The sequence below is a fragment of the Tamandua tetradactyla genome, chromosome 6, assembly GCF_023851605.1.
Source record: "Tamandua tetradactyla isolate mTamTet1 chromosome 6, mTamTet1.pri, whole genome shotgun sequence".
Lineage (NCBI taxonomy): Eukaryota > Metazoa > Chordata > Mammalia > Pilosa > Myrmecophagidae > Tamandua > Tamandua tetradactyla.
The window spans coordinates 176,562,481-176,590,322 of record NC_135332.1 but is presented as its reverse complement, the minus strand read 5'-3'; the positions used below and the strand labels follow the sequence as shown (position 1 = coordinate 176,590,322).

Below are 27,842 nucleotides of genomic sequence, written 5' to 3'. Positions count from 1 at the left end.
CATACTGTAATATATTCCATCTTAAAACATTTTTAAAAACCTCCCTTGGCCCAGTTTCCCTTCTAGCTAGTGTCCTATTTCTCTGTCCCCATTTAATACCCCAAATTCTCATGGGGTTATCCATACTCGGCCTCCAGTTCCTCACTTCATAGCTACTTCTGTAGATTCCATCATCCTGAATCTTCTTTAATCACATCATTTCTATATTCAATTTTAGATCTGAGTCCCTATCCTTGACCTTCTAGCAGACATGAACCAAATTGATCATCCCCTTCTTTCTTGAAGCAGTATCTTCCCTTTGCTTCTCATTTTCCTTCTACCTTACTAGCTGCTCTTCTTATGCTCTGTTGGATCCTATTTTCCATGTCTCTTAAATGCTATGGAGAAAACTCCTCATTTGTTTTCTTTCTACACTCACACTCTGGGGATACCAAATCTTATGACGGAGGCGCTGTCTTTTCACTGCTCACAGACAGACCCAACTTGTTCCCTGAGCTCAGAACTTGTATGTTCTCTTCACTCTGTGACAGCAGACAACACGATGTAGATATAAAATAGTTATCTTAAACTTATCAATGCAACTCTTAATTTCCATCTCCTCTACTGCTATCCTCGATAACTTGCTTGTCCCCCAAGTTTTCCATCTCAGGAATGAGCATCTACCCAGGTGTAAGGACTGAAAAACATGGTTTTATCTTTGATTCTTCTCCCTCTGATTTTATCAGGAAACCCTGTCAGCTCCTTCTTCAGTATTACCAAGTATTCAACCACTACCCATTACCTTAGTCCAAACCACCGTAGTTCATACCATCTGACTTCTTGCATGGACAGCTGCAATAGTGCGCTAAGTTACTTTATCTCTTGACCTCTTGAACTGCTTTCTCCTTGCTGAGTAAAGAAAACAGAAGTGAGTAAAGAGCCTGCACGCCTATCTTTTAAGGAAAATTACTGAAAGGTGGGTGCTATACAACACTTTCACTCACAGAACTAAATCACAGGACCTCACCTAGAGGCAAGGGAAGCTAGAAAATGTAAAATGTGTTCTGCATAGCCATTCACCAGCCAAAATGAGGGGTTCTGGTAGCATGAATAAAGGAGGAACAGAGAATGAGGAATGCATATCAATCTCTTCCATAGAAAACCGCTCTGAAATTATCTTTCACAAGATAAAAATGAAAGGAGAGTTCAATTTGGCTGGATGGGGAATTGGGAACAGTGCGTATAGAAGATCCTGAGGTGGCATAAAGAAGACATGGTGTGTTTCAGAAACTGCAAAAAAATCCTGCACTGCTGAATTGCTGAGAACAATGCGAGTGACTGCCACAAGGAGACATGCAGCCAGCAGCCAGCTTGATAGCTAACTCTGCATTCCCCCGGGCCATTTAGTTTAACTTCTTTAATATTACGTGATTATATACTTTACAGAATATCGTAAGTGAACATGCTCAAAATAAAATTGACCAGGTAATTCAGAATCATGAATTGACAGTATGGAAGCTACACCCAGGGCTCAGCCTTTGTATACAGTTTGAAAGACTTAGGGCTCTGCAAGCTCAATCAACTGGGCTGATGTAACCACTTTTCCAGTTGTACCAACCTCTCTGGGCCCCTGATTCTTCATCTATAAGGTGGAGATAGTAGATGAAGTGCCCTGTCTCAGCCTTGTCTGGGACAATGGAAAGATTAACAAGAAAGGAGAAGAAAAAAGATGGCAAGGGAAAAGAAGGAAGTCAGAGCTGTTTAAAATTTAAGTAATAGAATGCTGGATAAAATGTTAGAAAATACAATATCTAGTTCTCCTTTAATAATTCCAGTGAATTAGCTTGCTTCTAGCAAACTCAAATAGAATAGAAAAAAAAAGCTTTAACCACCAGATGTCTCTTTCTCTGCACCAATGTTAATTTTTTTGTCTCTAATTTCCCTTAAGATTGTTACATTTAAGCAATGTAAATATAATTGGTTTATCAATATTTTCTAGGTTTCTATTGAAGTTTCAAAATTAGTATAGGCATTTTATTTTCCAGCTACCCAAATTAGTTTGCCTTTGGAAATTATTATTAAAGTATTATCAGATTTACTGTTGTTTCCATACAGTATTGCTGAAGAATTAATCTTTTTTCCCAAATATATTATTACTTAGACTTGACTTCACTTTGAAAGATGATGAAAAACATAACCAGCTCACCTTGGACCTTGCTGTCTATAGGTAATGACATTTTATTCTGCATTTCTTTAATGATATTTTTCCTTTCATTCTCAGTGACCAATCTTTTGAGTTCTGATACATTATGAAATGGAATTTGATTTGCCATGTAGTTAATGAAAATGTTCGTTTTTTTAAGGCTCAGAACTTAACTGTCATTTTTAAAAGCATGAAGAGGAAAAAGAAAGGAAATAAACCTGCAATTCCATGACTGAACTACAGAATATCTGTTTTGTAGGCAGACTTTAAATAATTTCCAGACTTTGCTCTCTTCAAATTCTGATACTACAAACTATACTCTCTGCTTTTATTGCTGCCACTTTAATTTTGTATTCCTCTTTGAATTTTCTAAAATATTTTCATATAATAATAATAAGTTTTAGGTAGTGACCCTCTCCTCCTTCACAGTTCCATCTTGGAGACCTTGAGAATAAAACCACGGCCTCTTTGTCACCAAAGGACACTTTTCCCCTGCAGTGCTTTCACCTGATGATGGCAAGAGTGGCAGAGGTGTCCTGTTTGCCCCTCGTTGTCACCTCCAGATGATTGTTCTTCTCTCTGTCCTGAGACTCTGTGGCTTTGACAGTGAGATCATTAGCCCACACCACTTCTACCCTACTTTGGAAGTCATCTAAATGCACTCAGGTCCCTCTGCCTCATTCCTTAAAGATCTTAGGTTCTGGTTCCAGTCCTGTCATGCCTTGAATGATTTCAGTATCCACTTACGTGACTTTCCTCTTCTCCAGCCTTTTGAACTTGCTGATGCCTCTGACTTCAGCACTTGTGCTACCTTCTGCCTGCATCGCTCTCACTGCAGGAGTCCTGGTAGATTGTGGCCCCATGTCCCTCAGACCTCTGTTCACGGGGCACCTTCTTACAGAGAGGCCTCCCCGCCCCTGCCTTCCTGTAGGAAACAGTGCCCTTCCTAGCACTCCCTTCCACCTTGTCCTGCTTTCTGGTTTCCATCTAATAAACTATAAATTTACTTCTATTTATTAAAATTTGTGGTCAAAGCCTGAACTTTGGCCTTTCTACCCCCTCTGCACTCCCATATCTCCAGGACCTAAAACAGTGCCTGGTACCTGGCAGGAGCTCACAAAGTACAGAAGTGAATGAATGAATGAATGAATGCTAAGGGCAGAATCTATGCATTATAATGACTGCCTTTCTCTTTTTGACAGCCCTTGTTGCCAGCTGTCCTTTATTTGGATCTCTCAGTAATCCTGGGAGGTAGGAGGGTTATTATCCTGGAGTTGCTTATCCAAGAGGGGTAAATTTTCAAAGGGTGAAAATTAGCTGTCAGAGTAGCTGCAGTAAATGGAGAAGCCAGGACATGGACCCTCAGGCCTGGCTCCAAGTTTGGTCTCTTTCTCTTCACACCAAGCTGCCCCTTCCATGCTTCATGTCAGTTCTCTGCCCACTTACTGCCAGGCCCACTTGCCTTAAAGAGCTCCCAGATCTTTCCAGCTGATTTCTTGTTCACTGTTCTTCCAGCACCCAAAACCACCTTTCTGTTGTTTCTCTATTAAATATTTTCTGCTCCATCTTTTTCAGTCCTTTCCATTTTTAGGCCTCATTTCTGGAGTTTAATGAATGTGTAACCTTTTCTCTATTCACCCATTAGCTGCTTCATGTTCAGTCCTCAAATGGAAACTTTCCTTGTCCTTCTATTCCTATGAATATGTCTAAAATAATTTTGCTAAAATTCCTTGTTATTTTTATTGACCCATGAATGTATACATAAAAGTTATATTTGTTCATTTCTATGTTTCCTGCCTTTATTCAACAAATCTCTGTAGAATATCTACCATGTGCCTAGCAGTGGGAGACGGTAACTGCCATACTCCAAACAATTTTTGCTGTCATGTGGATATTGCCCAATGGCCATCAGACAAAAAAGAGTCAAATATCTCAGGATGCAGTTACAAATAAGAAGAATGTTGTAAAGAAAAAGGACAGCATTCAGGGGTGGAGAATAAGTGTATGTGTAGTGGGGTGGGCTGAAGGGGGTCAGGGGAAGTTGGTGACATGAACAGTGAAAATGAAGGTGAGAAGTAGTGACCTCTGCAAAGAACGGGCAAAAGATTATTTCAGACAGAGAAAGGACCACGTGCTAAGGCCCCGTGCATAGGGACAGATGAACACTTTCAAGGCTCTAAGCATAGAAAAGAATATGTAATCAAAGTTGTAGATACTAAATGTAAAATTGTAGGAAATTTGACTCTACTTTAAAATTTTTATTAAGTGAAATGTAATGGTACTGTGTTCACACTATGCATCAGGAACTGTGCTTTGGTTTTCCTGACATTTTTAGGAGTCGGTCCTATTAGTATCCTCATTTAACAGGGGAAATCCTGAGGCTTAGAAACGTTAAGTCTCTTGGTCCAAGGTCCCACCACAGGAAGGGTTGAGTCAGTTCTCCCCTCCACATCTGTGACTCCAGAGTCTGCCTGTAACTCCTGCCTTCATGTTTGTGATTTTTAAATCATCCTGCGTTTCCTTATGTTCACAGTCACTATGCTAAAATCTTGTTTTAATGAGTGATATGAAATCTAGTCTTTCATTTCTCTTGAGTGGAGGAGTACAATCCGCCCTCTGATCCCTGGGTCACTGCTGTAAATGGAAGGCTCTGCTAACTCAGCAGGATGTGCCTTGGTGGAGGGGAAGCTGAGCTAGTCTTCCAGGAGCGATGGTATCAGGACAGCTGCCGACCAGCTGCAAGGGCTCAAGAGCTGCTGAGGCAGCAGGAGCTGGTAGTCGCCAGCCCCAAGTGTAGTGGATTCAGCATTCCTGGCTATTGAAGTTGTACAGGCTTAAAATAAAATATGCATGATAGAAAAACATGGAAAGCTGTTTTATGCAAGTCTACGGTGTTTCAGGCCTCAGATATTTTTGGGTTGGGGCAATCAATGCCAAATGTACTTAGGGGTCTAAAAATGAAATTGCTGATTTAATGAATTTCCTTTCATCTGGAGATTAATATAAGACTGAATTTTAAAAGCCTATTTACCATAGTTTTTAAAAAACTTCCTTCGTTTAAAATGGTCCAGTAAATGTGAATTTGTAGTTGTACTTCTGCAAACTTAAAGTTTTGAATATAAGACTTTGTTATATTTAATTCTGAAGGTACATGGATACTTCTTTAATCGACGTTGATGTGCAGCCAACTTATGTGAGAGTAATGGTCAAAGGAAAGGTGAGTGTATCTTGGAGACTCTTGTAATCTCAAAAGCTAAGTCTTGCACTCAACTAAAAAGCTAAGCCTTGAATTAAACTTTTTTTTGTATATATGTTTTTTTTTAATTTTTAAATTAAAAAAATATATAACAACAAACACAAACATTCTTAGTTATGATCATTCCATTCTACATATATATAATCAGTATTCACAATATCATCACGTAGTTGCATATTCATCATGATCATTTCTTAGAACATTTGCATCAATTCAGAAAAAGAAATAAAAAGACAACAGAAAAAAATTCATACATACCATACCCCTTACCCTTCTCTTTCATTCTTCACTAGCATTTCAATTTAAATTTATTTTAACATTTGTTCCCCCTATTATTTATTTTTATTCCATATATTTTACTCATCTGTTGATAAGGTAGATAAAAGGAGCATCAGACACAAGGTTTTCACAATCACACAGTCACATTGTGAAAGTTATATCATTATATAATCATCTTCAAGAAACATGGCTACTGGAACACAGCTCTACATTTTCAGGCAGTTCCCTCCAGCCTCTCCACTACATCTTGACTAACAAGGTGATATCTATTTAATGCATAAGAATAACCTCCAGGATAACCTCTCGACTCTGTTTGGAATCTCTCAGCTATTGACACTTTATTTTGTCTCATTTTGCTCTTTTTCCTTTTGATCAAGAAGGTTTCCTCAATCCCTTGATGCTGGGTCTCAACTCATTCTAGGGTTTTTCTCAATCCCTTGATGCTGAGTCTCAGCTCATTCTAGGATTTCTGTCCCACATTGCCAGGAAGGTCCACACCCCTGGGAGTCATGTCCCACGTAGACAGGGGGAGGGTAGTGAGTTTTCTTGTTGTGTTGGTTGGAGAGAGAGGCCACATCTGAGCAACAAGAGAGGTTCTCTTGGGGGTGACCCTTAGGCCTAATTTTAAGTAGGCTTGACCTATCCTATGTGGGGTTATGTTTCATATGAACAAACCCCAAGTTTGGGGGCTCAGCCTATTGCTTTTTTGAATTACACTTTTAAAAATATTATTAAAATACCAAAAAAGAGAGGCCCAATCAGTGAGTTATTTTTTAAGCCCCTGTTTTTTTTTATGGGAATTATATACCATGGGAATGGCTTCTGTCATTGGATGGCTGCATAAATTAATATTTTCCACACCTGTATCTTTTGGGTTAGTACTTTTTTCAAAGCTAATAAGATGATCTTATATGCAGGAGCCTATATCTGAAGTTAAATAGTGTACTTGTTCTAGGTTAGCATTGATTTCATTAAAAGCAACTGTTACTTTATAATTTTTGAAATAGCATTTATTTGCTGATACTGAGTGTTGAATGTAAGAGTTTGAAGACTTTTAAAATGGAAATATGATCTCATTAGAATTGCAGGAAAAGAAATATGTTGCTGTTTTATGTAGAGAAGTTTTATCTATAAATTGCTTTTCAGCCATGTCAACATAAATAGACCAGTAAGTATTTCACATTTGTGATTGATGATTGCTCTTTAGACTCTTAATTAATAGAGGTAAAATAGTTCATGCATATCAAGCATAGTCAAACATGATTTTTTCCCTAACGAGTTAATACACATTTTTTAAACTGAAGAATGTATCTTGAAACTGTAATGAAAATACCGCTCAAACTAATACTCTCATGTAAATGCTTAGTCTAGATTATACCTCCAATTTATTTTCAGCCCTTTCAACTTGTCCTTCCTGTGGAAGTCAAGCCTGATAGCAGTTCTGCCCGGAGGTCTCAGACAACAGGACATTTAGTCATCTGCATGCCCAAGGTAGGCAGTGCCATTTGGGTTGATTTCAAGTATGGCTAAGTTGGTTCCTGAAGGAACTTGAGCTATCAGGGCTAAAGCTGACTTCAGATCAAGGTTCTTTTGGTTGACAGGACCAGCAGTCTATTCATAATAGCTCAGGTAAGAGAACAAAAAATTATGAAAACAAAAAGCTGAGAATGGAAAATAGTTAGGGCCTAAGGTGGCTCATCCCTCCATTTTTTTCAAATGCTTCTTGTACTTGCCTCTCTCGGAGCCTCTGCAGCCTTTTCCGATCTCTGCAGACTAGATCTAGGTTGAGTGGGAGTTGGGGTGGGTGTGTCAGAGGTTCTTCCACAGTGGAGAAGGAGCCATCAGGCATGTCACTTACATGGAAATCAATTCTTCCCTTACAAAAATAACTTGAGAGAAGATGCAGTGGGCTCAGCCTTGGATCTTAAGAAAAAAAAGTATTTAATTCCAAATATTCAATTTATTAGTTTCATAATTTTGGGCAAGTTACCCAACCTTTCTAGGCCTCCATTTCCAAATATCGCACTTAAAATTGATAAGACATATAAAATTCATAGCAGAGTGAGCACTCGGTGACTATTAGCTAATATTTTTATGACATGTACCATAGGTTATTAATTTTTTAAGATTTTTTTTCCTTATTAGAGAAGTTATGGATTTACAGAACAATCATGCATAAGATATAGGATTCCTGTGTCATCCTATTATTAACACCTTGTGCTGGTATGGAACATTTGTTATAATTGATGATAGCACATTTTAATAATTGTACTATAAACTATGGGCCATGATCTAACTTAGGGTTCAGTGTATAGTGTAGTTCCATGGATTTTTAAATTTGTTATACTGTTGCCATGTATACAATCTAATATTTCCCCTTTTAATCACATTTAGGTGTATATTTCCATGCTGTTAATTATCTTCACAATGTTGTGCTACCATCTCCAGCATCCATTACCAAAATATTTTCCCATTCCAAAAAGGGACCCCATGCATTTTAAGCCTTAACTTCCCATTCTCTATCCCTAGCCCATTCCCTGGTTATCCATATTCTGGATTCTGACTCTTTGAGTTTGCTTATTCTAATTGTTTCAAATCAGTGAGGTCATGTGATATTTGTCCTTTCATGCCTGGCTCATTTCACTTTACATGATGTCTTCAAGGTTCATCCATGTTGTCACATGTATCAGGACTTCATTCATTTTTACTGCTGAACAATGCTCCATTTATGTATATACTGCATTTTATTTCAGATATTATTTTAACTAAAAGTCTTTCTCCTGTTCTTCTTCCCCTCTCCCTCCTCTACTTCCTCCTTTGTCTACTTCCTTTTCTTCTATATATATATATATAGAAGTATATATATATATAAGTATATATATATATATAAAAGTATATATATATATAAGTATATATATATATATATAAAAGTATATATATATATATACTTTTGATATGGCCTGATACCTGTTTGATTCAGTTCAATTCAACAAGTATTCATGAGTACCTATGTAAGGCCAGTTGCTGAAATAAAGACAGAAGACTACAGACTTCTGGTTTTTAACAAGCTCATGGTCTAGTAAGGGAGCCAGGATTATAAACAAACAGTTGCTTTACTGTCTGAGAAAAACAATAATGATTTTATTCTTGTTCTGGAGTTGCTGACTCTGTTTTGGTGAGGGGAGAGGTCCTCAGAAGAGCCACTGTGGGGAACTGAAGGGTGAGTGAATTTGTGGAGGAGTAGAGGAGAAGTACAGCAAGGATGCAGGGAGCTATGAGGGACATTCTGTGAAGGAAAAGTGGTTGTGTCTGGCTGTAGCATAGGACGAATGTGAGAGGATGGAGGAAGAGGAGGTTTGATGATACAAAGGAGAAAAATGATAGATGACCTCAGGTGAATCCTCACTCTTGATGCAATTTTGGAGGGTATTTGGGAGGTTGCCGCTAGAAACATCCAGTGAGAAATGATATAAAGTTAGGAACAATAGTTTCATTTTGAAATGTTTATTGAAGTAACTATGAGAAGCTGGGTTCTATGCAGCGTACTTAATGAATCAAGGTCTCTATTCTCATGAGCTGTGGGGGTAGAGAGTAGTAGACAGGCCACACACACAGGGAAACAATTAAAGAAGGTTATTTCAGCTGGAGATAAGTTCTGTGAGGAAAATAAGCCATTATTGAGAGGGATGACTGAAGGAAAGTGAGTGGCTGCTGAAGAGGAAGCAGTCAGGGACAATCTCTGTGAGGAGATACCATTTGAACTGAGACCTGAATGATATGAATGTCCCAGGTACACACAGATGGCGTGCAGAAAGAGCATGCTAAACAGAAGGAACAGCAAACACAAGGGCCCTGTGCTGGAAATGAGGTTACTCTCTTCCAGGAACAGAAAGAAAACCAGAGTGTCTGGAATGTAATGAGAGAAGAGGAAAGTGGAAGAAGATGCCAGAAAGGTGGACAGAAGCTACCTTATATACCTATAGGCCATGATCTAAATGTTGTTCTAAGTGCCATGGAAAGCCAGTGGTGGGTTTTAAGCAGGGTAATAAAATGGTCTGATTTGTATTTTAAAAAGGTAACTCTGGTTTCTCTATGGAGAAGGGATCAAAGATGAGAAAGAAGGGAAGAAGAGAAAACAGAAGGTTGTGTGAAATGGTACAACTAAGAGATGATGACTCAGGGATGACTGTGGTTGAGGTGATCTATTTTGGAAGTAGTGCCAAAATAGTGTGAGTTGTAAGGATAGAAGCGTGTCAAGGATGCTTCCAAATCTTGGATTTGAACTCCTGGGTAGATGAATGGTGGCAGCATTTTTTGAGACAGGGAAATCCTGGGTTCATTTGGCCATTTTTAAATAGAGTTACCTTAAAGCATCCAACTGAAGTCTTAGGTAGATATTTAGATATAGAAGCCTTGAGCTTGGTGGAGATATCTTGGCTGGGAATGTGAAATTGGAAATTACCACCATATAGGTGATAGTTATAGCCATGGGATGGAAAGAGATAACATAGGGAGAATTTAGATGGAGGAGAGAATGCCTATGTTTGAGTTGTGGGGATATCCCATCATTTCTAGTTTGATTAGAGAAGGAGCCAGCGAAGAAAGCAGGAGGAATAGCCAGTGAGTTAGGAGGAAAGACAGAAGTATGTGTTAGAGAATAAAACTGATACCTGGACTCTGAAGAAAGGCTTGAAGAAAGGCTTCAAGAAAGAAGGGAGGAGGTTGAGGAAGATGAGGATACAGAGGTGACCATTTGATTTGACAAAATAGAGGTAATCAACAACCTTGATGAAAGTCATCTCATTAGGGCAGTAGAAATGGAACTTTGTGTGGAAAGGGTAGATGAGAGAATTAGAGACATGGAGAAGTTTTGCTGTGAATGGGAACAGAGAAACGGGACAGTGGTTTGAAGGGGCTGAGGATCAAGGGAGGATGTGGGGGAAGAAGATGATGACATTGTTTGAACAAACATTAAGGAAATAGAATAAAAGACTCATTGAATGTAGAATGGAAGAAGGAAGATGAAAATACAGGTTGCTCCCCCTTGATAAAGCAAACTGTGGTATTAATGACTTCTAAAGACTGATGGCATTGCCTCTGCTTACTTAGACTCCCTAACTTTCACCTAGAACTGAATAACTGTTATCAGAAATTGTTCAGAAGCTCTCTCAAGCCTAATTTAGAGGATAATCCTGAGAGAACTTTAGAAAAATTGAACTTTAAAAAATGAATTTGTCCATATGAGTATCTGTATTCCTCGTTATAGGTATTTGATGAGTTAGGATGTTCCCGGCTATAAGCTACAGGAACCCCAAACAAAACTGGCTTTAACCATCAAGAAATGTTCCATTTCTTATAACAAGATGCGAGAAGCCAGGGAGAGCTGCAGACAGGGTAGGGTCTGGCCATTGTCTCTCTGCTGTCAGCTCCGTCTTCCTGGTGTGTTCGCTTTGTCCTTAGTCTGGTGTGCTTCCATGAGAGGAGCACCAGTGGCACCTAGGGAGATGTACTTTCTTGTTCTTGCCTTGAATGAGAAAGAGAGAAGGACAGAGAATCAGAGAAAGAGACACAGAGTGAATGTCACCATGGAATAAAAGTTCCCTTGGTCCGATTAGGCCATTTTAGCTGAAGAGCCCGTCAAGTCTTGATTAACATAACCCTGGATAATTGAACCAATCTCTGGCCAATGGGGTGGTGTTTCAGTTGGCTAATGCTGCTGGAATGCAATATATCAGAAATGAATTGGCTTTTACAAAGGGGATTTATTAGGTAACAAATTTACAGTTCTAAAACCATGAAAATGTCCAAACTAAGGCATCAACAAGATGATAACTGGACTCTGAAGAAAGGCTGCCAGCGTCTGGAACACCTCTGTCAGCTGGGAAGGCATATGGCTGGCATCTCCTTTTCCTTGCTTCCGATTCATTCCTGCTTTCAGCTTGATTCCAGTGACTTTCTCTCTGTATCCTGTGGGTGTTCTCTTAGCATCTCTGGGGCGTTTCTCTCTCTAAGCTTCTGTGGGTCCTCACTTAGCTTCTCTGGGACAAACTCTGGGTTTCATCTCCTAACTTAGCATCTCCTAGGGTATTTTCTTTTCCAAGTGTCTATGCTTTCTCCAAAATGTCTCCCTCTTAAAGGACTCCAGTGAATGGATTAAGACCCACTTTGAAGGGTGAGGTCACATCTCCATGGAAATAACCTAATCAAAAGGTCTCATCCAAGAACAGGTCTGCCCCCACATGATTGGATTAAAAGAACATGGCTTTTCTAGTGTACATAATAGTTTCAAACCAGCACAGATGGTATTACTTTGATTTGTTTCTATTAGTCAGACCTCATCTTTGAAGTGAGGGCTGGCCCAACTTTTCCCAAGTCACTCAGGTTTTAGGGGGAAAGAGTAATTAAACCAATCGAATAGAGGTTCTGCTGGTGAGGAAAAGAAGGATGTACCCAAGAGTATCTCACAAAGGATACATACTTGATTAACAGATATGGTATCTGTAATGATTTAATCTGTTTTTCCATAGTCAATTTCGACTTTGCAATAAATTAATTATTGGTAAAGAAATATTTTGCAGAGTACACCCACATATTTTTACTCTGCAGCATTAAGGCAGCACATACAATTTGTTTTCAAGCAATAAAATAACAAACACGATATAAGAACCTTGTGTTGTCCTTGGTGACTACAACAAATTAAGGAAATGCTTCTGTGCTAATTAGAATATCCTGTAGGGAAATCTAAGATAACTTACTTACCTCAGTACTTTGATATAGATATTTGCATGTAACTCTGATCAGCAGCCTTTTGTGGAAACTTCCATTCTAACAGAAAAGCCAAAGTTTTGATGGTAGCCCCACTATTTCTTAAATGGAAGTCACGACATATTTGTGTACCTTTTGCAGGGTGCAAGGCATCAGAAAGCCTCTTTGATCACTGCTTATGGATTTTTTAAATTAACAAAATCTTCTATTTTGATTAGCTTCCTTTTTGTATCTGTCTAAATTTTTCAGGTTGAAAACACATGAAAAAAAAAAAAAGGCTTGCCAGGGAAACAGCATTTTAGAAGTTCTTGGTTGAAGATGAGATAGTTTACATGAAGGACTCAGAATAGTTATATGTTCATAAACAGTTTTATTAGCATCAACCTGGAAATATTTGGCAGATGATCTCACCACATTCCAACTTAACAAGATTGAACTGAAATTTTCTATTCACTGTGAGGCTTATTCACTTGTATCGAGTCATTAAATTAAACTCTCATCTAGATTCTCAATTGACAAGTTACAGGAACACTCCAAAAATATGCTTCATGATTTCCTTTGGGTGTTCTTTCAGAATAATTAACTGAGATTAAGGAAGTTGCAGAATAGCAAAATATGTCTGAGCAGAATAGCAAAGTACATTTATAACTTCAGTTGGTGAGCATCTTGTTTGATTTTCCTTATAACTAACAAGAGGTGATGGTCATATGTTAAAGTAAATAAAACATATCACAGTTCTAAAAAGTACAATCTCAGACTCCCTTCTCTTTATTAATTGGGCGTGTGCTTCCATGTAGTTTTTCTCTGCTCGGATATGCTTGTGGTATGCCTAACATAGACTCACATTTACTTTTTTCGTTACAAATGGATCTGGAGTGCTGCCTGGTCATCTTGTTAGGTTTCCCAGTTTCATTCTTACTTCTTCTCTTTTACGTGATCTCACATCTTTAGCTCTTTCCTGAAACTTCCAACAATAAAATCATAGAAGCATCAAAAGATAATTTCCACATACTCCCATTATCATATCTACCGACCCACTGGCATTTGTACGCATCACTTATCCTTCCTTCTTGATTCTGTGAGTGAACTGCTGTGCCCTATCTAAGCCTTCCAGTTGTGTGTGGGATCCATTTCCACCTGCCTTAACAAGCCCATACCCCCCTCCCCCACCTTCTGGCAATTTTCTCTTTACTGTTTCACTGAATTCCCCTTCTCTGGATCCTGTGTTGGAAAATATGCTTAAACGTGTTTTAAAAGCAAAAAAAAACAAAACAAAATAAAACATAAACATCCTTTCCATCTATTGCACCAATGCCTTTTACATAAAAACTCTTAAAACGGACATCTGTATTTGCTGTTTCAAATGTTTTTTCTTAAACCCACTCCAAGCAGGCCTTCCTCTCCTCCCAGCCCCACTCCACTGGAACAGCTCTTTTTGACGTTTCCAGTCATCTCCACATTTCTAAATCTAGTGATCAGCCTTCATGTTTTTCTCGTTTGACGTTTTAGTAGTTTGGGGGTTTTTTTTGGTCTCAACTGTTTACCTAAAATTTTATGTTTTCTTTGGCTGATCTATTTATTATGTAGTGCTAATGCATTTAAAACAGGAATTTCTTTGAAAATGGAAAAAAAAATTATGACTGTTTAAAAATATTAGCAATTTGCCAGATGAGATTTTTTTCAGTTTTGCTCACTTCACCTGGTTCGAATAGCGTAGATTATGGTTCAGATTTCAGCAGCTTTTTACACCATTAATCACTCCCTCCATTTTTAAGCAACTTAATCAGTTGGTTTTGGATGTCCTGCTTTCTCTTGGCTCCCTTTCTTTGTCACTGGTGTTCCTACTCTTTGGATGTCGTATGTTACTGGATATTTCTTTGCTGATTCTTTCTTTTTTCCAGGCCTCTAAAAGTTGGCATGTCTGACCACTCGGTTCTGGGGCTCCTTCTCTTCTCTATTTATACTCATTCTCTGGACAGTGTTTTATGTAATTTTACAGCTCCATCTAATCTTCAGAGCACCAACTTCTGATAAATGCCAACTAAGAAATTAGAAACAACAGTCCTGCTGAAGAAAACTTTGAAAGCTGGATTACATATTTTTAAAACATCTTAATAGCATGACTACTTCAGATGTCAGTGAACAATTACTGGCTAAAACCCAGAATTCAGAGAAGGTAGCCCCCTTCGTATTTGTGGGCATTTGCTGATCGGGAAGTAATGGCTGAGAGGATGAGTCATGCTTTCAATGACCATGCAGGGTGGGAAGAAAAAAGCGAAAAGTCGAAGTCCAGAGTTTGCAAGGACGGAGCCTCCAGTAAACCACCCCTACCTAGTGATGCGACTGAAGGATTGCACTGTGGGACGAAGGAGAGCCAGAAGTAGATTAGTCCTCAGAGGGCCCTGCAGCCCAGCTTTCCATTGGTTAAATGCCCACACAGCTGGGTCTTGAATGAGGCTTTGTGGTTAGGATCTGTGCAAGGCTGCCCACTGTACAGATTGCTAATGTATTACACATGTGCTACGTGTGAGACACTATGCTATGCCTTTGAGGAATAGAAAACTGAATTGCACTTGGCCCCTGCCCTGAAGGGTTTTACCACATATTCAGAGATACAATAAATCCACGATACTAATTACTAACATTTAGCAAAAGCTTTTCATGTATTGTGCTAAGCGCTGTAAGCAACTCACTCATTGCAGGAACTCCAGGAGATAGGGATGCTTATCTGTATTTTTTCCAGTGAGGAAACTGAGGCTTGGTAAGGTTGTATAACTTCTCCGAAGGTCGAAACTTAATAAATGGATGATGGTACATCAATTTAAAAAAGTACTAGATGAGAGGGGATCATAAGTTCCCTTCTGTCAGAAGCCTCTAATAAGCATGCGATATTAGACAAGATGCTCGCTCACTCTTGTCCTCATAACTGTTAATAATAAAGAAGGAGGAAGAAGTTACCACATTTTGAATGTTTACCGTACATTACACACTGTGCTGCATGCTTTAATTGTCTTATGAAGGTCACGTGATTATTTACCCATTTTACAGAAGAAAACAATTTGAAGCCTCAGTCTACCTTAAACCAGAAGCCTATGTGTCCAAATGTACGTAAGTGGAGCCTCGTAATTTCGCCTATGACCAAAATACTTTAGATCATTAGCAGTCTGATATAGTATACAGCTTCACCTTCAAAATTTCATTTCCAGTATTTCTGTTCTAAAACAAAGGGGTGGTTTAGGGGGTTTTGTGATTGTCAGGAACTCGGCAGCATTCATTCATCTTTTAGATTGTATTCCACATTTACAAAGTTGTTCAAGATCAGAATTAGATATGATGAAATTTGCCTTCACCCCCTGACTCTGTGTAACACCAACTGAAAGATAGCCATATAGTTCCTATAGTTCCTTGGCTACGTTGTCAAAGGACAAGGAAACACATTTGCAAGAGAGACCATGTGCCTTCTCTTCAACCCTTGCCAGCTTCCCTCTGCATGGGGTAGATCGACATTTTTCTTTTATGGGTTCCATGAAAATTGAATAAACAAATGCCATTTAAATACAATTTATTATTTTTCACTAAATAAATGCTTGTCAAAATATGAATATAGCAGATGCCAGATGATAATGAGACCTCAGCTGCTCAAAAGGTTATGCAGTTCTTGTCAAGAACAACCTGCACACTGACCTTGATCCAAGAAAAGAATCAAATTTGAGGGTACTGGGAATCCAGAGCATCTTGCATTGCCAGGTGAGCGCCTCTCTGCTGTGCAGAGGGGATCTGGAACTGAGCAGGGGATGCCTGATAAGGAGCTGCTCAAGAATAGGCAGCATGGGCTTTGTAGAAGAGTCACATCTAGAAATAGATCAGTGAATTGCATCTTGTTTTCTGTTTGATTCCCTTCGTATCCCCACAAGGCTGTAAAAAGTCTTTATAAGAAAATAAAAGAGGACGTGAGGCTAGCTCTCTGCTGGTAAAGCAATGACCTTGTCCCTGACTGCGATGACTCCAAACACAGTTATTGTGTGTCTTGGTTTCAAAGCTTCTACAGAATTGTGAAGCTGTCACTTAAAATGGGCTCTTCCCCTTTCTGAATGGGTGACCAGTTGCGTTGGGTGACAGGTCACTCTTCTGACTGCCAGCAAATGGGGAAAAGGTGAGGATGGACAGTGATTCAAGCCACCTGTGAGATTCCTTAGGCTCTTTTAATTACCTGAAGCATCTGAGAAGCGAAGAATCTATTCATCATTTGATGGAGCTTACCAAGTCCCTTCAAGGATGGATGACAAGCCTGGATCCTCACATGGGGAAGTAGGAGAGGAAGTATAGGCTTTTGTCTGTGGTACAAAGGCCTCTCAAACACATTCAGACCTTTTTTCAAGGTGGTGCCAGTAAAACTGCTTGGGCTTTACCGTTATTTGCTAACTACTGCTTTTGCATGTGGTTTTTGTCACCCTGGGGTCAGTTGCTATGGCAACAAGGGCAACTAAGCAATTGTTAGTTTGTTCTCAACACTGCGGCCTGAAGGATCTTTTAAACAAAAGTCCTATCACGTCCTGCCTCTGCTCAGGATGTTCCAGGAGCTTCCCATTGCACTTTAGAGTACAAGCCGAGGTCCCCACCAGTGGCCCAAGGTCCAGTGTGATCTGGGCCTCCATCATGTCCAAGCATCACCTCCTGCTGTCCTCTTTGGGTTCCCTGTCCCCACTGCCTCTCTCTGCCAGAGAAAAATCTTTCCCAGCTCCCTGCAGGATTTGTCCCCTCATTTCTTTTGGATCTTCTTTTAAATGTCTCCTCAGGAAGGTGTCCCCTGACACCCTATTTAATCTCCAGGCCCCTTTGTTGTCGCCTTTTTCTCCATAGCATGATGTGCTGTATATTCACCAGACATCTATTCCCTCTCACTAGGCTGGAGGCTGTATGAGGGCAAGGATTTCTGTGAATTTCATTCATGACTGAATCCCTGTGACCTAGAACATTGCTCAGCCCATAGTGAGGACTTCATAAATGTTTGTTGAATGAATGAATGATCAATAAGCAAGAATAATCATGAACTTTCTGATGTGAATGAAAGATGCTTCCCACTGAGACTGTCTCTAACAGGATCATTAAAGAGTGTTTTCAAACAGCATGATCTTTCTTCAAGTTTTTCTAACTTGATTAAATATCATTTTTAATATTAGATTGTGATGTACCAATGATCCTCTGTGGAGACCTTTCAGAGAAGCTTGTACTTCACAAGCATGAAATAATTTTGAAGGAGCCATTTGATAGTGATATTTGTTCTCCTTTTTCCCAAAGACATGTACTGTCTTATGTAACTGCCAATATTAGTTTTACATATAAACTTTGGTAATTACACCTTTGAAAATTTTCTTCAGGAAATTTGGGCATATATGGAAGCCACCATTCTCATCTTCTTTATCTGTCTGGTCAGGTAGTATTTTAATTTTCTTTACTGCTTATTATGCATTTATTTTTGAGATAATACAAACCTCAAAAATGTTTGATTTATGTAGGGTGTTTTATCTGTTCAGAGATTTTTAATGTGTTGATGGTAATTTAGTTTCTGAAGTTGAGGATTATTGACTTTTTTAAAAATAGAAAAAAGCACTTATTTTCTTTAGGGAAACCTTTTTTTAATAGGTGCTGGAAATTATATGCTTTCTTAGTAAGTCAGTCAGAAGACAGTTAAATTATGAAGTGCTTCTTTATAATATCAACAGTAAATTTGGATCTGTGCAAACTTCTTCCAAAGCTGGGAGGCAATTAAAAAAATCTCATTGATTCTGAAGTTTTTATATTATTAATATTCCTTCCTTTCTAAGAGTAAAAATTTTGTGTGTTTAAGTGTTCCACATCAGTATCATGGATAATTAAAGAATAAATATAAGTACCAGAAATATGTAAGAAGATGAACAATTTACAAGTGAGCCAGTTAAACTAAAATTAAAATGAGATTTGCTAGAAAAAAACTGTCTATTTTAATCATGTGGCTGAGCCTCATTACTAAGCATTATTAAGACTGTAACTGATACAATTCTTCCCCAACCCCAAATCAAATAATTGACTTAGGCAAGACAGGTTGGCGAGGACTTAGAGAGTTTGAAAGTTTTATGCAAAAAAAAAAAATGTGGCTACATAATAAAAATTATTTATGAGGCATGGGTGAAGATGTTAAATGTGTAAACTAAGTGAAATGATAATGGAGAAAAGATGGCATTCCTAAATAAATTACATGGAAATTATTAATATCAGATGATGGAATTATTCAGCATGTTTGGGTTGCTGCAACATGGAAATAAGGTGCTGAAACTCAGAAATAGAAAATTTTCTGCAAAATTCTGAAAAACTTTAGATAATGAATTACTAATTATTAAACTAAAATATTTGTTCAATTCATCAAAGATTTATTGAGCATTTCACATGGATAAAGCACTGTGTGATTTACTGTAAAGAGGAAATCAATGAATAAATCAAACCAATCTTTTACTAGGTCCCTTCATCATCTCCTGTGGACCCAGATTTGCCTTTCCCTCAATTTCTTAACCCCAGTTTCGTAAAGGCTCTGATCTTTGCAGGTAGCTTCTCTTCTCATGTGTTGAGGCTTGAAACTATGTCCGTGACTCAGAGACTTATGTCATAGACATAACTGCTGGGATATGCTTATTGCTCCCCAATCCCTTTCCTCCCAATTAACCCAGTCCCAGCAGGACCCAGCATGCAGAACTCCCTCCTCTTCCCCATTAATAAACATCTGAGGCAGGAAAAGGCATCTCTGGGGGTCTTCTCTCATATTTCTAGTTGGTTACCATTCATTCATTCATTCATTCATTCACTCTTTCAACAGATTTCCATAAATTTTAATGAGTCCCCACTGCCTGCTGGACACTGTACTAGGTAGATTCTGAGAAGTGCAAACAAAAAGGAAGTTTTCCACTAAGGGATATCCTCTTGCAGAGTTAGGATTGAGCCTGTGATACCATCCTGACTATTTATCTTAAGCTGAAGACCCAGTGAGGGATTCTCATTTTCCAGTCCTAGTTAGCCCTCTGCTGCTGAGACACTGTCATCTGTCCATACTACGATAGTCTATGGAAACAGTTATAATTGTTTTAAATAAGGTTTCAGAAAAACTCAAAAAGTTATTATTTCCTTGGAAGATGTAACAATGATATAGAAAGAAAATTATGTAATTTATAAATTCAATTAAAGAGGAAAACAGAAACATCGTAGGTGGGGATAATAAACCCTGAAGTACTTTATTTTTCACAGCCTCCAGCATGTACATTGACTTTATTCACTTTGACATTTACTGTAAATATTTTCATGGAAAATGAATTAGAATTAAATAAAATATGTAAAGTACAAGTTATTACAGAAGATAAATACAAACAATAGTCAATCCAGTTAGATAGAAAAACATGAGGAAGAAACATGGAAAACAAAAAGTAACTGATAAAAAAGACATAATAAAATCAACTAACTCTGCTCTCCGGTTTGCCAGAGGATACCTCAATCTTAAGACAGAAAATATGTAAGGAAAAAAATGGATAGAGCTATATTAGGTGAATACGAGCAACACTAAGGAAGTGTCAAAAAAATTAATATCAGGCATTATAGAATTCAAAGCAAAAAAAAAAAAAAGCATTCAATAGGACCACAAAGGTCATTCTATAGTAATGAAAGAAATAATACAGAATGAAGTTACAACAACCTTTTACACATTGCATTGTACATTAAGTGAATCGAGCATGAAGTTTTAGAAATACAGGGAAAACCAACAGAACCCATACCTAGTAGAAGTTTAAGAATTTCTCTCTTTGACAGAAATGACAAACAAAAAGTAAAACCAATTGTATTTGAACAGCATAATTAATAATTTTGAATGCATATCTTATACAAAGACTGGGGTCTTTTTAAACTTTAAACAATTTTTTTACACCAAAGTTTGTCATATAATTGGATATTTATCTACTTTGTACACAGTTATTCTTTCTCTCCTCAAGAAGGCTGCTTCTTAGCATCTCATCTAATAATGTCAAGCACTGCAATCCTGATTTAACAAAATCAGTAAAAATTCCTCAGTGATTTAAGTTGAAAGCAGTACACTGGTACATGGTTCTTGTGCCCAGTATCAGGAATGTACAAATGTCTTTATATTAAAAAAAATACAAGATAAATTATCAGTAGGCATGGACAATAACAGCAATAAACTATCATATATTGTCCACTGAAACCAGTAATTGATGGTTACAGTGATTATCTTACATCAGCCAGCCTTTTCTTCTGTCATTTTCTTGAAATGAATTTAAGTCATTGATGAGAAACACTGCCTTGAGCTTCCCATCACAGTTCATTGATCAGGGTAGAGCACTGTTCTGGGAATTAGAACGTGCCACCTCCGATATCACCCGTTCCACCCATTTCACTCATTCCACCTGTTCCGCCCAATGCAGGGTCCTTCTCTCCTTTAGGGATTTCTGTGACTGCAGCTTCTGCTGTGGTTAACAAAGAGACGACCCCAGAAGTTCTTAAAACCTTAGTTGGATCAGTAATTCTTTTTTCCACCATATTCTCAAAATCTCCAAGCAGAGCATCATAGCCAACTTCTGAGGAACTTTGCATAATTTTCTCAACTATCAACAATCCTTTGACACCTGCATTCTTAGCAATGGTCATTGCGGGAATTGTGAGTGTTCTTCTAATAATTTCTATACCAATTTTGTGAGCTTCATTATTTGGGGTTCGTGAGTCCAAGGCTGGAACACCTCGAAGCGGAACACAACCACCTCCCAGAACAGTGCCTTCTTCAGCAGCAGCTCACGCAGCATTGAGTGCATCTGTAACTGTCTTTCCTTTCATTCACTTCCACATCACTTGTTCTGCCAACTTTTAGCACAGCTACTCCATCTGAAAGTTGTGCCAGGCGTTCATTTAGTTTTTCCTTTTCATATTCACTAGTTGTGACATCTAACTGCTCAGTGATTTCTTGCACACATTTTTCCATTTGAGTCTTGTCACCTTTTCCTTTCAAGAGTATGGCGACATCTTTAGTCACTATGGCCTCTTCAACTTTTCCCAGATCATGAGGCTGAACAGCTTCAAGGTTTAGAGTCAACCCCTCTTCTCCAAACACTGCACCACCAGTAGCAATAACTGTCTTTGAGCTGGTTCTTTGTGTTATCACCAAAATCTGGAGCTTTAACTGCTACAACCTGAAGACCAGTTTTCAGCCTATTCAAAACAAGTGTACTTAGATCTTCTCCATCAACATCTTCAGCAGTTATGACCAAAAGCGTACGGTGAGCACTGGCAATTTGAAGAGTAGGTGCAATGGATTGGACACTAGAAATTTTCTTTTCTCTCAGCAGAACACATTGGAATTCACATTTCTGACCTTTTGATGTATTAATAAAGTATGGAAAAATATGACCCCAATCAAACTTCATGCCTTCAGTAATTTCTAATTCATCATTCAATGTTTTTCCATCCTTGCCTGTGATGAAACCTTTTCTTCCAACCCTTTTGATTGCATCAGAAATGATGTTGCCTCCGTTTGCAGAAATTGTAGCAACCTGAGCAATTTCTTCAGGGGCTGTCACAGATTTCAACTGTTTCTTAAGTTCTGCTATTACTGCATCAAGAGCTAACATCACACCTCTACTGATTTCCACTGGATTAACACCTTTGCTAATCTTCTCGAAGCCTTCCTTGGCAATAGAGCGTGCCAGTATGATAGCACCTGTGGTGCCATCCCCAGCCTCTTCATTTGTGTTATTGGCAACATCCTGAACAAGTTTAGTGCCGATATTTTTGTATTTATCCTTCAAGACAATTGACTTTGTAACAGTCACACCATCTTTTGTTACTTTAGGACCTCCCCAACTTTGTTCAGTAGTTGCTGTTCTTCCTTTTGGCCCTGTTGTAACAGCTACAGCATCAGCTAAAAGGTTTACACCTTGAAGAATTAAGGCTCGGACATCTGTATCGAATTTTACATCTTCGGCATAAGCCCAAGTGAGATGAGGAGCCAGTGCCCTGGATACCGGCTTCATCTGGCAAAGGACTGCTGGTAATTGAAGCATTTCTATGGTTCAGCGGCCAGACGTGTGGACAAAGAAGCAGGCTGTCAGTGGCGAGTGAGGGACAGAGTACAGAGTGCACATGGCAATAAGTCCATGTCCCCGTACATTCACTTAAAACATGAGCAAAACCCTAAGAAAACCTCATTTTCATTTTCAAACAAAAATGTGTGAAAATTATATTGTCTACGTACAAGTCAATAGAAATAAAATTTCTAAAATAGAATTAAACCAGTAATTAAAATTGGGAGGATAAAAATACTGTCCTAAAGCACTGTTAAACTCCAAAGAAAATAAAAATATATATAAGTAGATATTGTTTAGAAAATTTTTAAAAGTATTACTAAATAGGATAAGCTTTAGAATCAAAGACAATTCAATGAAGTTTTATGACTTGCTAGTTCTGTGTAACTTTGGATGTGTTACTCAATTTCTTTAATGTAAGTAAATCAGTCTCAAGATACACTGTTGAGATACAGTGCCTCCTGTAGCACTCGGTGGATACCCAGTGAATGGTTACCATCAGGTCCTTCATTGACATTGTTATCAAGAGATAAGGTCAAATCAAGATGAGATCAGACTGTCTTCCGGGCCAAGATGGCAGCTTAACAATGTGCACATTTTAGTTTGTCTTCCAGAACAACTACTAAATAACCAGAAACAGTACAGAACAGCTCCTGGGGCCATGTCAGTCACCGGATACACAGTGTACCCCAGTCTGGACGAGCCAGATGGGCTGCAAACCCTCCCAGGACCGTGAGTTCCCCAAGCCATGGTGTTGGCGCCCCTTCCCTGCAGGCTGCTTCCCAGAGGGGAAAGGAAAGAGACTTTACCAGCAGCAGGAGCTGAGCCCAACCAAACACCAATTGTGGAATTAATTAACAAATTCTGATTACTAAAAATAGGCTCCCAGCTCAGGTGAGCCTGGTCAAAGCGAAGGTTGCTCATTTTTGCTCCAGCGCCAAGGGGGCAGGCCTGACAGAAAAAGAAAAAAAAAAAAAAAAGAAGGAAACAGAGGTTTTTGTGGCTGTGTTTCTACAAAGGCTTGACTGTCTTTGGAGACAGTGGTGGGCTTCTCAGGCTGCAACTGCCCCAGGCATAGGCAGAAACAAGCTTGGTTGAGGGCCTGTCTGGAGCCTGTGCCTTCCCCAAGGGGAGGGATGAAGCCCAATTCAGGTGGAATCCCTCCCTCAAGGAATTCAGAGTCCAGGGCTTGGTAATTTGAAGCCATTAAAACCAGCCTACAGCAGGGTGCTCTCCTCGGTCTCCACCACGCCCCCAGCAGGGAGAGTCTGCCAAAGTTAAAGGTACCGCATCATCTTTTGCTGGTGGGACCCGCAGGTAGACAAGCGCCACATACTGGGCAGGAAAAGAAAAACAGAGTCCAGAGACTTCACAGGAAGGTCTTTTAACCTGCTGGGTCTCATCCTCAGGGAAAACTGATGCAGGTGACTCTTTCCTCCTGATAGGAGGACAGTTTGGTCTGGGAAAATTTGACTTGGGTCTATAATACCTAACTAGACCCTCCTAAGGGTGGGGGGCAGAGAAAGGCACCATACAATCAGGGCAAGAAACAAGAAAACAAGAACTGAAAAATTCTGCTCTGTTAAACAAAACTTAAGCTAGAAGTCCAGAAAAAGCTGAACTGAATGTCAAAGAACAGAGAGACAACAAATTCATCCAGCAAGAAAACCCTAGGTAAAAGAAGTGAAAGCAATCTCCAGAATAAACTAATTAGGTAATTAAATGCCTAGATACCAGCAAAAAATAACAAATCACGCTAGGAAAATTGAAGATATGACCCAGTCAAAGCAACAAACCAACAATTCAAATGAGATACAGGAGCTGAAACAATTAATTCAGAATATACGAACAGACATGGAAAACCTCATCAAAAACCAAATCAATGAATTGAGGGAGGATATAAAGAAGGCAAGGAATGAAGAAAAAGAAGAAATCAAAAGTCTGAAAAAACAAATCACAGAATTTATGGGAATGAAAGGCACGGTAGAAGAGATGAAAAAACCAATGGAAACCTACAATGGTAGAGAGACAGAACATAGGATTTCTGAACTGGAGGACGGAACATCTGAAATCCAACAAGAAAAAGAAAATATGGGGAAAAAATGGAAAAACATGAGCAGGGACTCAGGGAATTGAAAGACAATATGAAGCGCACAAATATACGTGTTGTGGGTGTCCCAGAAGGAGAAGAGAAGGGAAAAGGAGGAGAAAAACTAATGGAGGAAATTATCACTGAAAATTTCCCAACTCTTATGAAAAACTTAAAATTACAGATCCAAGAAGTTCAGCATACCCCAAAGAGAATAAATCCAAATAGACATACTCCAAGACATTTACTAATCAGAATGTCAGAGGTCAAAGAGAAAGAGAGAATCTTGAAAGCAGCAAGAGAAAAGCAATCCATCACATACCAGGGAAGCCAATAAGACTATTTGTAGATCTCTCAGCAGAAATCATGGAGGCAAGAAGACAGTGGGATGATACATTTAAATTATTAAAAAAGAAAAACTGCCAACCAAGAATTCTCTATCCAGCAAAATTGTCCTTCAAAAATGAGGGAGAAATTAAAACATTTTCAGACAAAAAATCACAGAGAATTTGTGACCAAGAGACCAGCTCTGCAAGAAATACTAAAGGGAGCACTAGAGACAGATATGAAAAGACAAAAGAGAGAGGTATGGAGAAGAGTGTAGAAAGGAAGGCTATGAGTAAAGGTAAAAAGAAGGAAAATTCAATATGACATATAAAATCCAGAAGGCAAAATAGTAGAAGAAAGTACTACCCATGAAGTAATAACAATAAATTTTAATGTATTAAACTCCCCAATCAGAAGACATAGACAGGCAGAATGGATTAAAAAATAGGACCCATCTATCTATATGCTGTCTCTACTCAAAGGACATGAGGGCAAGGACACAAATGGACATTTGCACACCAATGTGTAGAGCAGCATTATTTATAATTACCAAGAGTTGGAAACAGCCAAAATGTCCATCAACAGACGGGTGGCTAAGCAAACTGTGGCATATACATACAATGGAATATTATGCAGCTGTATGACAGAATAAAGTTATGAAGTATGTAACAACATGGGTCGACCTTAAGGACATTATGCTGAGTGTGATTAGCCAAAAACAGAAGGACAAATACTGTATGGTCTCACTGATATGAACTGACATTAGTGAATAAACTTGGAATATTTCGTTGGTAGCAGAGACCATCAGGAGATAGAAATAGGGTAAGATATTGGGTAATTGGAACTGAAGGGATACAGACTGTGCAACAGGACTGAATATAAAAACTCAGAAATGGACAGCACAATGCTACCTAACTTTAATACAATTATGTTAAAACACTGAATGAAGCTGAATGTAAGAATGATAGAGGGAGGAGGGCTGGGGGCATAAATGAAATTACAAAGAAAGATGGACGGTAAAGATTGGGATGGTATAATCTAGGAATGCCTAGAGTGTATAATGATAGTGATTAAATGTACAAATCTAAAAAATGTTTTTGCATGAGGAAGAACAAGGGCATGTCATTAGTGCAGGGTGCTGAAAATAGATGGCACTTAATGTTTTAAAATTTCAACTTATGTGTGAGACTAAAGCAAAAATGTTTATTTGGTACAAATTTATATTTTCACTAGTACATCTCCTTATATAACTTATGTAGATAGTTGGTTGAACACCATAAATGCATGGAACCTTGAGTAAGACATGAGATTTTGTTGATTTGTCCAGGGTGATGCCCCGATGAATCCCAGAGTGATTTGATCAGTGAGTGAAAAAGTATTTGCAAAGTCCCCTTCAAGAAATGGTGAGAACGGGGGAAAATTCAACCTCCCCAAGTTGAATTCTTGATATTCTCACAAGCAGTGTGGACAACCAAAGCTATAAGCTGAGCCCCCAGTCTTGAGGTTTGTTCATATGAAACTTAACCCCACAAAGGATAGATCAAGCCTACTTAAAATTAGGCCTAAGAGTCACCCCCAAGAGAACCTCTTTTGTTGCTCAGATGTGGCCTCTCTCTCCAGCCAACACAACAAGAAAACTCACTACCTTCCCCCTGTCTACATGGGACATGACTCCTAGGGGTGTGGACCTTCCTGGCAATGTGGGGCAGAAATCCCAGAATGAGCTGAGACTCAGCATCAAGGGATTGAGAAAAACCCTAGAATGAGCTGAGACTTAGCATCGAGGAGTTGAGAAAACCTTCTCAACCAAAAGGGGAAAGAGTGAAATGAGACAAAGTGTCAATGGCTGAGAGATTCCAAACAGAGTTGAGAGGTTATCCTGGAGGTTATTCTTATGCATTAAGTAGATATCACCTTGTTATCCAAGATGTAATGGAGAGACTGGAGGGAACTGCCTGAAAATGTAGAGCTGTGTTCCAGTAGCCATGTTTCTTGAGGATGATTGTATAATGATGTAGCTTTCACAATGTGACTGTGTGATTGTGAAAACCTTGTGTCTGATGCTCCTTTTATCTACCTTGTCAACAGTCAAGTAGAACATATGGAATAAAAATAAATAATAGGGGCAACAAATGTTAAAATAAATTTAGTTTGAAATGCTAGTGATAAATGAAAGGGAGGGGTAAGAGAAATAGTATGTAAATTTTTTTTCTGTTTTTGTTTTATTTTTCTGTTGTCTTTTTATTTCTTTTTCTGAATTGATGCAAATGTTCTAAGAAATGATCATGATGAATATGCAACTGTGTGATGATATTGTGAATTACTGATTATATATGTAGAACGGAATGAGCATATATTAAGAATGTGTTTCTTTCTTGTAATTTTTTTTAAATTAATAAAAAATTTAAAAAAAAGATGAGATCAAATTTCACGAGGAGTGAATTCATAACATTATTTAAAAAATAAAGAAACTATTCAGTTCAGGAAACAAAAAAGAATAACATGTAAAAATTCTTAAGTTTGGAGGTAAGAAATAAAGCATGATAGATGTAGAGGTTAGAGAAATAGAAAGCACCATATTAGTAAAATAAATAAATCCCAGAAATGTCTCTGAAAGCTATAGCCTCAACAATAGCCTGCTCTGGCAAGTCATATTCATAGACAAAGAAAGAAAACGCCAATAAAACCGAAGCAACAAAATATCATATGTAGGAGCATTTTTTTTTCATTGACAGAGATGGCCCATGATGAAATAGGCTTAACTACAGACACACATGAACCTTGAAATTAACTGAGCGGAATACAAATTGGAAATATTTTCGAAAGATCACTTCTAGA

The 27,842-nt window shown here is 38.5% G+C and overlaps 1 protein-coding gene and 1 pseudogene across 5 annotated transcripts in view; one reads left to right on the top strand and one right to left on the bottom strand.

The window, feature by feature from the left end:
* Nucleotides 1–27,842, top strand: part of DNAAF11 (dynein axonemal assembly factor 11) — a 126,101-nt gene that overhangs the window by 54,656 nt on the left and 43,603 nt on the right. For all 5 annotated transcript variants that reach the window (XM_077167693.1, XM_077167689.1, XM_077167688.1 and 2 more), the window contains 3 exons: nucleotides 2,141–2,206; nucleotides 5,330–5,399; nucleotides 7,113–7,208. In XM_077167693.1, coding sequence (XP_077023808.1) covers nucleotides 2,141–2,206; nucleotides 5,330–5,399; nucleotides 7,113–7,208 — 232 coding nt within the window. The remainder of the gene's footprint in view (nucleotides 1–2,140; nucleotides 2,207–5,329; nucleotides 5,400–7,112; nucleotides 7,209–27,842) is intronic.
* On the bottom strand, nucleotides 20,868–22,567 carry LOC143686521 (60 kDa heat shock protein, mitochondrial pseudogene; annotated as a pseudogene).